Here is a 14,476-nt window from a genome sequence, read left to right as displayed (position 1 = left end):
ATACAGTACAGTACTACTAACTACAGTCACTATGCTGTGCTTGTTATGGTCAGGCCATTTGTACCAGTGTCACAAAAATGAGTCAGTGTGGTGACTTAAATGAATTCCAGTACTTTGAAATAACAAGTCACCATACTTTTCTAAGTAATTAATTTTGTTATAATTTTAAAATTATTTAAAAACTATCTCTTAACAATTTCTAAAAATATTAATATTCCATGTAGTTAAATGTAACCATCTTGGCATAAGTATAAAGAATCTATCCCATTAAATTTGAAAATAGCACTAACCATATTTGTTTTCTGCATATGTAAATGCTGCTGAACAGAATTACAATCCAATATTCTTTCCCAAGGTAGACAAACCTTCTATTTCCTAATTTCTGGCTATAAACCTGAGGTGAGGTAATGAGATTATAAACTGTCGAAGAATGTCTTATTGCTCTTCAGAAAATACAGCACCATGATGGGCATCTAGCAAGTGGAAAATCAATGTTTACTAACTTATAAATAAGGAAAAATATGGAATATTACCAAGAAGGATTAAAGAGTCAAGCTCTTAAAGGCATCCAAATTTTAGACCTGGTTCTGTTATTAGCTATGCAACCACAGAGTCACTGAACGTGTAAGATTCTTTTCCTTCATCTCTTTAACAGACACGAGGCTGTCGGGAGGTTTATATCACACAGCACATGTGAAGCATTACACCTGGTCAATAGGAAAACCACTCCAGTTGATTTTATGTTTTGAACATTTCTTCTTTTTCTAAACTAGGTCTATCACTCATCTTTAATATTTCAGTTCTGTCCTTCATACAAAGCAAACAGACACAGTAGCTAACTCTCCTTGTTCCTAAGATGATAAAATCAGCCCTGCTCTCAACCACAACATTCTGAATTAATTAATTAATTAATTAGGCATCAAAAGGCTACACAATTTGGCCTCTAGACAACCTCAGCTCATCTGTTCTAATCAGAATACCCAATATTAACTGGCAGCAGTCAACGCATCCCTTCTTCCCCACAGGAGATGTAATACTCTTCCTTCCTCAAAAATGGCAGTATTTGCATATTAAAAATATGACCCTCAGAATCCCTAGTATTTTCACCTTATTTTATTACATCTATCTCTAGAACATCTGCAAAGCATACAATTGTGCATTGTAACAAAAAGAGAACTTAAAATAATCTTGCCTAGCAGGAAAAGAAAATACTGAAAAAACTCAGAATTTCACTTCTTGTCACAGTCCTGCCTTTAGAGTGTTGAACATAAGCACATTATGTAACTTTTGAGGGACTTAATTTTATCATCTGTTAAAAGGAAGGAGCTGTCATTAAATGGCCTAGAAGAAACTTTACAATTCTAACAACCTTGTCTCTTATGACATCTCCCTAAACTGGCCCAGAAAAGTTAAATTAAGAGTGATTTCTTTTTTCATTTGCACTACCATTTTCAAATATTTCTTCTCCTCATGATATAAGCTGCTGTAGATGAGACAGGCTACTGAAGGTTATATCTAATTCCACTCCTGTTGCTTTTCTCTACTTTATGGGGGGAAAAAATTCCCACAGAGGAAGGCCTGTTTGAGGAATCTCCCTGATCTATATACCATGCAACTACCTCTAACCACAAATACATTTTTATTAAGTTTGAGAAGAGATGACAACAATTTTTTTCCACATCTTGCTTGCCCATTACCTGCATTTCAATATACCGAAGGTCAGTTTTTTTCTTTTGTAAATCTTCTAATAATCGTTGGTCTAAGCTTCCATCTGGTTCATTTTCTTGCAAGAGATACTCAGAATCCCGGTCAATATATTTGTCCCTGATTCTAAATGTCCTCTTTTCTTGATTTATTGATTTCTTTTCCTGGTCCTCAAATTTCTTCTCTGAGTTTGATTTGTTCTCAGCAGGAGCTTCAGTACCATATCTATTTTGACAAAATAAAAAAATGATAAAGGGTTAAATAAAAAACAACTTCAGCCCTGAAACAAAACAATACTCTAATTATTTCAAAATCTTAAAGGTTTTATTCTTTTCTCTTAGAGCAATTATAAAAATTCTTAAGAGTCCTATAATGAATTAAAATTTTTCCTCCCTACAAATAGTAATGCTAGATAAGTTCTTCCTTGTGGTAGTTACACACACACACACACACACACACACACACACACACACACACACACATCCCCCCATTGCAATGATTTAGTGTTTTTCTGTTTGTGAGCCTTGTTTTATTTCACAACTTCATTTCTTCCTGCCACCCTTCCTGAGCTATAAATGGGATGCTACATTACATAGTCCCAGAAAAACTTCCAATTTTTTTCTCTACATGATGCAGGTTCCTGTGATTTTCCTAAAACAGCAGCAATTTAACTTCTTGCAGATCTCCCCAACAGAATTTTGTAAATACAAAGATGATGGGTAGAAAGAATGAATAACAACTGAATAAATCTCATATGCAGATAGACCATTCCTACAATTTAGCTTTCCTGTGGGAATGAATATGTCACCTAAATTTTTTTTAACTTTCACCAAATCTGCTCAATTTATATACAAAAAAAACACAAAAATTACTTCAGGCTAAATTTCACTCATTGAAGAGTCTAAAGACGTTATTTTTATTATCTTTTTTTGTTCCCCTAGCCAATGCTATAAAAGAAGTGTTTCACCTTGCCCATACTTTAAAAGAATACTTTTGTTTTACCCATGATCTTCGGGAGCAAACCAGGATATTTGTGCTTCTGAATCTTTATCATTCTTAGCTTGGACAGAATGTAGTAGCTGCACAATTTGTTCTTCTCGGTGTTCATCCATGTGCACTACAGCTCTCTATTTAATGCAAAGAAAAAACATCCTTACCAACATGAGAAAGCCATCTGCAAAATTATTTGATAAAAAAGGCAAAGCAATACATGTTCAACAAATATAAAACCAAGTTCAAGTTATCCCACACTTGTCCTTTTGCCCAATTCCACATCCTAGACCTAATTAATATTAACATTTTTGTATACATCCTTCTAGACCTTTTTCTACTATATGTGTACGAAATTAGCACGACTGTAATTAGCAAAAAAGAAAAAAAAGCATATTTAAGTCCCTTAAAACTTGGTCTCCCTTACCTTCTACCCTCACATATTAAGTACTATGATTGTTCTCTCATCTTGAATTTTCAAAGGTACACAAAATTAAAGTTAATATTAGGTTGGTGTAAAAGTAATTGAGGTTTAAAAGGTTAAAAAATTGCAAAAACCACAATTACGTTTGCACCAACCTAATAAAACCCAAATGTTGTGTTGAAAAAAAAAAAAAAGTTAAAAACTGGAAATACTATTCTGGTTGCAACGAGCATTTTAAGAATATTTTAAAACTCTTACACTAAAAAGAGGAATAAATTGGGAAGTAAGAAGGCTGACCTGATGCAGCTGCTTCATAGAATGAGAATTTTAAAAATACAGAGAAAATAAGAGTTATATTGTTTTACTGGGATAGAATACATGGAAGAGAAGAGTTACACAGCACAACATGAGAACAAGAACTTTTTAAAAACTGCTCTTTCATAATTGCAAATTATAATTAGTTGAAGTGTAAGTAAACCCAAAAGTGGGATGACTGAAAAATGAAATAGCCCCTGAAAACATCATTTATACTTTTAGTAAAAACACAATCTGCATTATTTCATAAATTAATTTTAATGAGGATTTCTGTACAATGACGGTCCAGAGGCAACGGGCAGTAGAAAATTTGTAGGTCTGCCTCCCTCTTAAACTTCTTCCAATTCCATCACCCTTTACTTTACCTCACTCCCCGTATGGAAAATCTCAAGACACACATTTTATGTTTCATGACTATTTGATTTGATTTGATCTTTTAAAAATTATTTTCCTTCCTTTTGGACATCTTCAAAATTCTTTCTGCTTCTAGTTATAAATTTCTGGCAAAGGAGACCCTCAATGAGGTCCAGCAAATTGTCTATGTCTATCTTATCAGCTTGTAATTAACTGCAATTACCACCCTCTGTATTTCAAACTCCATTCTCTGTGACAAACCAATACCATCTTCCAGATCAGCCTCATAATTTCACACAAATTAATCACAAAGAAAACAAAAAAAACAAAGGATATGTCCTCAATTGCTTGCCACCAAATCTAAACCCACCTGTATCAGAACCCATCCTTGGCTCTTTTCCTTTCCGTTTAAAATCAAAGAGAAGTCCTGCTTAAGGTTCATTTCTCCACCTACACCCTACAGTCCAATTCCTTTCACCTCCTCAGGGCTATGTCTTTCTATTGAGATTTATCTTCCTTTCTAAATCTCTCTCTCTCTAGTAGTCATTAGGCTGCTCATCAATATTCTGGTTTGCTTCTTTCTAGGTACATGGGAAAGTGCATTTTCCCATCCTTGAATTAGGCATGGCCATGACTAATGAGTGGGGAGTCTCTAAGAATCAAGGGTGATGATTTAGGGTGTTCCCCTCACCCTCTGCCACCAAAACCAGTTATGTTCCAGATGGATGGAGGCTGTGTAAGCTTTTCGCTCATAATGAGAATTCTCAACTGAACTCCAATGGTCAATCTGTTGTTATAAGCAATTAAGAACTGGGGGCTGTTTACTACTGCAGCATAATTTGGTCTACTCTTACATACTGTTCCTCTCTACTGACTGGCTCCTTACCATCATCAGTACATGAACACTGTCAAACTTCTTCACTCTGAAAAACAAAACAAAGTCCTCTCTTGAAATCTCCCACCTTCATCAGTTCTTGCCCGATTTTTCTTCTTCCTCTTCACAGTAAAACTGCTTGACAGCACTCCATTGTTTTCATCTCTCCTTCACTAGCCGCACCACTACAATCTGGTTTTTATTTCCATCATTCCACTGAACGGGCTCTCATCAAGGTTACCAATGACACTGTCGCTAAATCCAATAGACTGTTCCTCTTACCTATGTGACATCTGCAGTGTTTGCCACCCTTGATCACTTTCTCTTTTTTACAGACATTTTTCCCCCCTTAAAACAAAACTCCTGGATTCCAAAACAACACCCATCTCTTTACTTCTTCTCTGGCTGCTCCTTCCTAGATCCTTTCACGAGCTTCTCTCCCTCAGCCTGCCCATTACATTCCCCTGTGCCGCACTGGACAGCTCCAGGGATCTGCAGACCAGCAGCACTGACACCACTGGGACTCGGGTAGAAAAGGACAATCTCTGACCTCAGCCCAGTTCTACCTTCTAACAAGACACCAACTGATTCCTATGCACATTCAAGTTGGAGAAGCAATGGTATACAGAATTCCTGCACTGTCCAAGTACTAGCCGTAGGGCCACAAACTGCCAGATGTTCTACCTCCCTCAAATCACCTTTTGCACGCCCTACAACAGTGTCAAACTCAGTCCTTAAGCTGAGTCCATCATTTTCCTCCATCACCTCTGTTCCTTATAAAGTCATAAAAGTATCATTTCCCTTTCCTCCAAAGAAAATCATTTTGAGTTGAGCTCTTAAGTCACTTTAATCTGTCCTCCCTCCTTCTCCACTGCCCATGTCTTAATTCAAGTCCTCATTTCTCTCTCACCTTCATTACTGGAAGGGCTACTTAACTAGTCTCCCAGTCCCAGGATTGTCTCTTCTCAATCCATTCTCTATACCACCAGAGTGGATTTAAACACAACCCCCCCCCCCTTTTTTTTCTTAAAATGCTTTAATGGCTTGCTGGAATTCTTAGGGAAAACTCAATCAATTTCAAAGCCCTTGTATTTCTAGCCCAGGTCTTTTCATATTGCCAGTTGTAAAATCAAAACATCATGACCAGTATTAATAAAAAAAGAGCAGAAAGGTACAAATAACAACAAAACCCAGAACAATGTATAGGGAATTAAGTATTATTTTATGAAACTTTTTTTTCAATTATAAATACTTGTGCACTAGGTTGCAATTTAAACTATATTCATTTTTGTGGAAAGCATCAACAAGTTTGAAAGCCACTGCTTTCACGATAAGCACATAAGAGGGAAACCTGTTATGTTGAAGCTAGATTACCAAGATTCCTGGACAACAGGTTAGGATACCCTGAAATGTATTATTAGATTGAGACAGAACTGACCTGGTCTCTAACCTCAAATTGTGAACTAGAGAATAAGATGATCTAATTTTTGCTTTTAAATGATCACCAGGAGTGGCTCTACAAAGCATAACTAGTGGAAACTAGAAGACCAGTTAGGAGGCCAGGAACAGAAAACAAAATAGTGGCTTGATCTATGGTAATTGCTGTGGAGATAAGTGGTTGGATTTGGGATATATTAAGAAGGCAGAACAAACAGATTTGCTGAAACAAAAAAGAAGAATCCAAGATAAATCCCATCTTGGCCTTGGCAAACGGATAAATAAACGGTAGTGACATTTACTAAAATGGAGAAAGTTTGGGGAGGGGTTGGAAAGCAAGTTTCATTCACAATGATCCAGCAACTGATTTCTGATGGAAATAATATGAACAATTATTCCTCATTCATTTAACTTTTCATCTGTTTAGGTCTTTTATTTCCCAACTAGACTTTAAGCCCCTTGAATATCATAATTCTTCAGGTCCCCACAGCAACATGCATAAAACCTTGTGTGAAATGGGCAAATAAAATTTGATAGAGTCTTAGAAAGTTACTGTGTACGTCCTTTTACAGTAATCGCTCAATTATCTTCTAATTTCAAGATGACTTAGATGTGCTTCCCTTAATTAAAAAATAAAGTTTGCTTCATGAACAAGTTAATTTTGGTTGCCAAAGAAGCCTGATGGTTTTTCTGGAAGAGAATAATATCTTACGTTTGTGAAGATGAATGGGTAACGCTCAAAAACATTTCAATAAAGAACGACATGGATCAAAGAAAAATGAAAAACGATTTAAAAACAAAGGCCTCAACGGTGATTTAATTACACTCTGTACCGAATATAAAGGGTGCTTTTGAAAAAGTCACTAAAAAGCTGTTGTTCTAAGACTTACGTAAAGAAAGCTTCTGTTTAATTACATATTTATTAGAATAGGCCACCCAGGAAACTTCAATCTTTCCTTTACTGCAAATCTCCAAGCTACAAACCAATCACCATCCTGAAAAGAAGGTCCTCCGCCAAACCATCTCCTGAAACTTCCCCTTCCGTCTAGGACCCTAAGTGTCCTTCTCAAAGCGGAGCTGCCAAGAAGCTGACACCTCCCCAACTCGACAGGAAAACAAAAGGCCTGGGTTTGCGGCTGTTTTAACACTAAACATGAAAGCTGGGCTGGGCTACTCCTCGTTTGAACGATCTACGTTCAAAATAGTGCTCAGCAGCTTTTGTTCCCTGCAAACCTTTACCTCCTGTAAGGGGGGGGGTCGCTATGTTGGAGTTCCCCAGGCACAAATCTTACACAACAGTGACCGTAATTATCCTACGGGAAAGGGCAGCCAGAGGTAGGATGACAGCGACACGCGAATGACGTTCATTTCGGTCGGAACCTGAAACGCACGTTTCTGCGGTCCCCAGGTGTCACGTCCTTTGGGCCAAGTACGCGGTCAGCCCCCATCCAGTTGTCTGCGTCAGGTCCGATGCGCACGGCTCACGGCCAGCCGCGTCACAGTCGCTACAGAAAGCCTTGTACACCGTGGCGCTTCCCACTGCGCTTCCCAAATCCCACGCACCAGTTCACAAACCAAGTTGGAAAACAAAACACTGCGAAGAAAAAGTTAGGGGCGGGGTGAGAGAGAAAGGAACACCTGTCCCGCCTCATGCACCATCGCATCTCAGATTACCTCCTGCCTCTCCGCTTCCTTGTTCTTCTGTCCCTGTTTCTTCGCGTACCACAAGCCGATTTCGCGGCCTTTCAGGTGCCCGGGATGCCGGCCTCGGCCGCCTCGACCGCCTCCGCCGCCGCCGCCGCCGCCTCCGGAGCCCCGATTCCCTCCATGGCCTCTCCCATGGCTTCCTCCATGGCCCACGCCGGAGCTGCGGGGCCCACCATCGCGGCCCCAGTTCTGATGGTAGTCATCGCTCATTGTCCCAGAGGACCACAGCGCGTGAGGACCCGCAACCGCGGCAAATGGCGACCGGGACCGGAAGCGGGTGCACGTCCACTCTCACTTTGCTTCCGGCGCCCAGCGCGAGAAGGAGGGGCCTTGAGCGTCACAAGCATCCATTTCCGGTGACGTCACGGGTAGGCCGCCGTGGAAGTCGAGAGGGTGTTGAGGTGCAATCCCGTTGGATGTTCCCTCAGTCGTTTTCTGATGTGTGTCTGAAGGGAGAGCAAGATAAAGGCTCGTGGGTTTACTTTTCTCACTCTCAACATGTGAGGAAGTGGGTTTTATTTTGTTATTCCTTCTGGTTAATTCTAGAGTTTGCGTCCAAGTAGGCCCAGGATACTAAACATAGGTTGGCACAAAACCCGTGGGATGATGCATTCTCTCCTAAAAACCCTCTAAAGAAGTGAAATGAGTTCATCGTATCTTTTTTTCTTTTCCTAGTGCTATATCTTGGAAAAAACCTGGCACTTGTTTCAAATACCAATTGCCCCTGCCTCTTTTAAAAGGTTATTATTTACTATCTTTATCCAATAGCATAAGATGAGCATGTCTACCCAAATTCAGTGCAGAGCAATTAGGCAATTTAACTAAAACATCAGTTGAAGATTCTTATTTTCATATGAAGCCATCTATTGTTGATTGACCAGGCTACTGAGTGTCTAGCACAAGCTGTTCTTGAATAATCAAGTCTCTGGGCCACACAGGGTTCGATATTCACTGGGGGATAACCAGTTTATTTCCACATTTAACTGATTTAAAGGTGTTGGGGATACTCACTGAATAAGATAAGTACGACATCAGCTTTCATTTGCTTACAGTGTAGAGGAGAAGATAAAGACTAAAGAAATCAGTGTGCAGTGAGTTAAAAAAGGAAAATGCTGTATTCTGTAAAAAGACTGTGGCATTAAATATATGTGTATGGTCAGACAGTTAAGTTGGTGAACTCATCCTAGAAAAAGTGCTACATACCTTATCGCTGAATATCACTATGATCACCTTTGCAGTACTCCTTCTGGAAAGCTATGCACCGACGCCAGAACCTAGTCTACCTTTCGAAGCAATTTTGGAACTCTTTGTCAGGAATGGCCATCAGAGTTGTTGTTGTATTACCTTTGATGTCCTGATGTCATCAAAATACCTTCCTTTCAATATTTCCTTTCTCTTTGGATAAAGAAAGAAGTCAATGGGGGCCAGATCAGGTGAGTAGGGAGGGTGTTCCAATACAGTTATTTGTTTACTGGCTAAAAACTCCCTCACAGATAGTACCCTGTGAGCTGGTGCATTGTCGTGACGCAAGAGCCATGAATTGTTGGCGAAAAGTTGAGGTCATCTAACTTTTTCACACAGCGTTTTCAGCACTTCCAAATAGTCAACTTGGTTAACTGTTTATCTAGTTGGTACAAATTCATAATGAATAATCCCTCTGATATCAAAAAAGATTAGCAACATCATTGCAACAGGTTTATGAACCTAATTTTTGGAACTCATATATATATTTTGAGAGAAGCATTTGATTTCCTGAAATCACATATCTGCGTAAAAGCAGAGCCTCCCCAAAGAACTCACTGTCATATATCCCTTCCCTGTGGGAAGAACCAGGGAAGATTGGCTTTTACCACTGGAGACTAGAAGTCAGCACCACACCTTAACAGACATTGCTCCCATTTATTCTCATCAGAGCCCAATTATCTTTCCTAAATATCTTTTGTTTTCCCGTAAATGCCTTTTCCCTCTTTTCCTTCCTCTGTTAAAATGGCACATCAGCCCCAAGTTCTAACTGCCTTCTTAAGTCACAGAAGTTAAATTTTTCTGTGAACTTTCTTAGGTGTGTGACTAAATCTGTCTTTTCTCTTGCTTATCTGTCTTTTGTTAGTTTAATTTGCAGGCCCCCAAAAGCTAAACCTAGGAGGTAGAGGAAAAGTTTTTTTCCTCCCCAACAACCATGAGATGTTACAGCAAAAAGAATCTAGTTTTGAAGTCAGATGAGTCCTTTCTAAGGAAAGAGAAGTTAAATAGTGACTTTTGAGATATGTAGACTTTAACCAGACTGATGGGGAGGGGAGAGATTATTACAGGTGGAGGGGAAAACATGTGAGAAGAGATGATGAAACATTGGAGAGTGAGAAAACTACACTGAAACTTAAAGACTGATGGACAAGATAGGAAGTAGCCTGATCGTGGAGGACATTATATGTCACATAAAGAACAAGAGTTCACTTTAAGTAGTGGAGTGATTACTTTGGCTGCTTTGCATAGAAAAGAATGAAGGAGGCAAGAGTAGGTATAGGGGAGGCAACGTGGGGTGACAGAGCAAGATGGGATATGGGAAGTACTGGAATTAAGAGATATTAGGAGATTAAATTATTAAGACTTAGTGATTCATCGAATGTGGAGAATGAGAGGAAAGGGTCAGATAGATGACTTTCAAATTTAAGATTTGAAAGACTATCAAATGAAGAGATACCATATCCTGAGGAACATAGCATAAGCAGAATTTTTTTTGGTTGGGTGGGGGGAGGGTTGAGTTAATGTGTTTAATTAATGCATGTAGAGTTTCAGAAACCTATGAAACATACAAATTGAGATGTCCAGAAAGCGGTTGGTTATGTAAGTTAAAAAGCATAGAGAGCAGACTGAGGTTATACATTTTGGGAGTTCTTGGCAATTATTAAGACCATAGGATTGAATAGTTCCAATTGAAGTATCTATTGGGCGCACAAGATACAACAAGTTGTGAATTGTTCAATAGGTAAGATTACGTAGGCATGTTGAGTATGGTGAGGGGGATAGTGTGGATTGTTAGGTGAGAAAGTGTTATGGACTGAATGTGTCCCCTCAAAATTTATGTGTTGAAGTCCTAATGCCCAGTGTGACTGTATTTGGAGAGGTGGCCTCTAAGGAAGTAATTAAATTAAATCATAAAGGTGGGACCCTGATCCATTAGGATTAATGTCCTTGTAAGAAAAGTGACCAGAGAGCTTGCTCTCTCTTTCCTCAGAAGAAAGGTCCCAGGAGCACAAAGAGGCTGTCACCAAGGCTGGAGAAGAGCTCTCCCAGGAACCGAAGCAGCTGGCACCTTGATCTTAGATTTCCGAGCCTCCGAAGCTGTGAGAAATAATTGTCTGCTGTTTATGTCACTGAGGCTAAACCTGTGGTATTTTGTTATGGTGGATTGAGCAGCCTAATGCAGAAAGTAAGTGGAGGAGAGAACAAGCATTATTTGTTGCTTAGCGTTTGCAACAAACGCTAGGTGATTCACATTAGTGATCAGCAGAATAATGACCCCCAGAGATGGCCACATCCTAATTCCTAGAAACTGTGAATGTGTTACAGTGCTTGGCTAAGGCAAATTAAGGTTCCTAATCAGCTGACCTTAAAATGGGGCTGTTACCCTGGATTATCTGGATGAGCTTTATGAAATTATAAGCGTCCTTCAAAGTGGAAGAGGGAGGCAGAAGAGAAGTTCATAGTGATGTGATGTGAGAACTCAACCAACTGTTGCTGGTTTTGAAGATGAAGGAAGGGGGCTATAAACCGAGGAATGCAGATAGCCTCTAGTACTGAAGAAGGAGATGGATTCTCCCCTAGGGCCTCCAGAAAGAAATACCTTGCCAACACCAGTGAGAACCCTTGTCCAAACGTCTACGCTACACAGATGGAAGGTAGGAAATCTGTGTTATGTCTCTGAGTTTGTGGTAATTTGTTGTGGCAGCAATAGAAAAGTAACGACACTTCATGTTTCGTACAATCCTCATGAAAACCGTGGAGGAAGAGGTAGTGTTATTTCTATTTTCTGATAAATTATATTATTTCTATTCATCTCATGTTTGTTGATCCTAAGCAGAATCTTGGTTATAAATTTTAAATTACTATTTTTTTCTGACGTCTTCAGCATGAAGTAGTGTGCTATTGATTGAGGTTATTGCTTTAGGCAGACACTTAGAGTAAATGTCATTGTAGTAAAAATCTGCACAAAAGGGAGATTTTCAAGGAAAGACCAGAAAGATATTGGTCAGAAGAAAAGTGTCATTTGTTACTTGGGTTTTTTTTGTCTCTTTGTTTCTTTCTTTGGGGTTTTTGTTGTTGTCGTCGTTGTTGTTTCTGCTTGTTTTTCCTTTTTGGTTGGGACCACAAGAATTTTTAGGTTGCCTAATGCCAGAAAGCAAATGGAGTTACTGGTTCATTATAATTGCCATTGTTACTCTTTCTGGTACTCTGCCATGTGCTGTGTTCTAGGTAAGTTAAACTATGTCTCTCTCAAATGTGCTTTCCATTGATGATTTGGCTTCAAACCTACAGTGTTTGGTATCTACCTTCCACAGGCATCTACCTCCCAGTCCAGCCGCCTTTGAAATGCAGCAAGTGTGAGCCACACATACCACACTACTGTGGGAGGCTATCACGGTTTTCCCAGCCTCAGGGAATCTTTTATTCGCCATCTTCTTTACCCCAACCCTGTGAAATCACTCTTGCATAATATTTCATTGGTCTAATATTCATGAAGGCCTGAGTGGGGATTATTTTCAGTGTTCCTTGGAAAATGGAACCCTTAAGTGAGTCTTACCTCCTGTTGGAGTGGGACATGCTGATAAAAGTAATCTTAGACATCTATAGAATATAATGATCTGGCTGCTTGAGGATGAGAAAGGGGAAACAACGTTGCTTTCTCTCACAAAGCAGGAAAAATACGGAAGAACTTGTTAAGTATCTCAATAGAATATCTTGTCATATAAAATTTTGGAACTCAAATTGGGAAATTTTAGTTACACTGAAAATGTATTTATAGGATCTTCTTGACTGTAACTTACAAAAAAAATCACAAATTTACTTAAAATACAACTCAGATGGGCAAAGAAGATATAGGGTGTTTTTTTAGTTTTTGATTTTTTTTTGTTTGTTTATTACTGATCTGTAATGACGAGCAGGGAAAAGAAGGAGGAGGGACACATGCTAGAATGGGGCTAATTAATTAATTTATTTAATATCTAATCAATTTATTTAGCAATATGCAATAGCAAACAACAAAGTCAATTAATAGAATGTGTTAATGTTAGAAAGTAAAGGTGGCTAAGACTAAACTATATAAATTGATAACAATGTCATGTCAAAGGAGTACACATACATATAAGTTTAAGAGATCCCAATACGTTTACTATTGAACAAAAATCACTTGGCTAAATACACCTATAGCATCAGTGAGAGTATCCAAAAGCAGTAATGAGCTCTATAGGATAGTAACTATTACAATAGATGCCCAAAGCTCACCAAACCGGAGTGGGGGACGGCACTGGAAAAGTCATAAATCAAAACCTTGCCAGGACTGTAGTTGAGAGAAACTCAGGCATCTCCCACACTGCTGCTTACAAGTTCTCAAGAATACTGCTGCTGTTGGCATTTTTGTTGTTGTTAGAAGTCAAGGTATCTTCTGATGCTATAAACTGCAGGCTGCATATAAGTTTTTAAGGTGATAACAATCTGAAGAATGCTGCGGTTGTTGTCGTTGCTGTTGTTGTTAGGACGTTAGAAGTTAGGACATCTTCTGATGTTGTAAGCTACAAGCTGCATACAAGTTTTCTTAATGCTAACCAGTTCTCAAGAAGGCTAACCATGGGGAACATCACCGGGAACCAACCAGCGCTCACCAGGTCCGCGACTGGAAGTCAGGCATCCCCGGGTGTTGTAAGCTGCATGTTGCTGGAAGTCTTCAAAATGTTAGACTGATAAAAAATCACCAATGACAAATGACCAAATGTCCAAATAATAATAATTATTACACTGCCAACTGAGGTCTGTCTTATATATTTTCTCAGCTGTACCTTAGAGCCAAGCATCTTGTTCCTGCCTCCCCGTCCAGGAATGGAGAGTTCCAGGAGGGTCAGGCAGTTACTGATACGAATGTTGCGTATCTGGCCAAAGGGCCAGTTCATCCAGATGAGCTACCAGGACTCGCAATGTGTCTGTCATGTCATCCTGATATAACTTAGCTACTTCTTCACTTCATCTGCTGATGTGGGCGAAACAGACAGAACAAAGAGGGGATTCTGTCAATTTCTGATCAAGAATTTCTTTAACCCTAACCTAGTCATCACCTCACAACACAAACAACATCTCATATCTCCCTTACTCAAGAGAATGAGACCAAACAGAAAAATAACCTCATCTCATGTCTCCCCTGCTCAGGAGAGTGAGACCAAAGGGAGACAGAAAAACAACATCATCTCATATCTCCCCTGCTTGGGAGAATGAGACCAGAGGGGGACAGAAAAGCAACCTCATCTCATGTCTCGCCTGCTCGGGAGAATGAGACCAAAGGGAGAATTTACTCAACCCCTGATCACGGCACAGAAATCACTTCACATACAGGAACAGATAAAAGCTAGTAGACAAAAGCTCACATCAACCAATGAAAGCAAATTTTCTTTATCGTCTTCCCTACA

General features: G+C 39.3%; 1 protein-coding gene across 1 annotated transcript in view; it reads right to left on the bottom strand.

The window, feature by feature from the left end:
- Positions 1-8,116, bottom strand: part of DHX36 (DEAH-box helicase 36) — a 42,887-nt gene extending 34,771 nt beyond the window's left edge. Inside the window, exons 1-3 of the mRNA XM_081029760.1 lie at positions 7,773-8,116; positions 2,707-2,831; positions 1,698-1,929 (exon numbers count right to left, since the gene is read on the bottom strand). Of these exons, the coding sequence (XP_080885886.1) occupies positions 1,698-1,929; positions 2,707-2,831; positions 7,773-8,015 (600 nt within the window). The 5' untranslated portion in view covers positions 8,016-8,116. The remainder of the gene's footprint in view (positions 1-1,697; positions 1,930-2,706; positions 2,832-7,772) is intronic.
- Positions 8,117-14,476: the final 6,360 nt, after the last annotated feature.

The sequence above is a fragment of the Rhinolophus hipposideros genome (assembly GCF_964194185.1).
Source record: "Rhinolophus hipposideros genome assembly, chromosome: 2".
NCBI classification, from domain to species: domain Eukaryota; kingdom Metazoa; phylum Chordata; class Mammalia; order Chiroptera; family Rhinolophidae; genus Rhinolophus; species Rhinolophus hipposideros.
The sequence above is the reverse complement of the archived record's forward strand: the minus strand, read 5'-3'. Positions and strand labels throughout refer to the sequence as shown.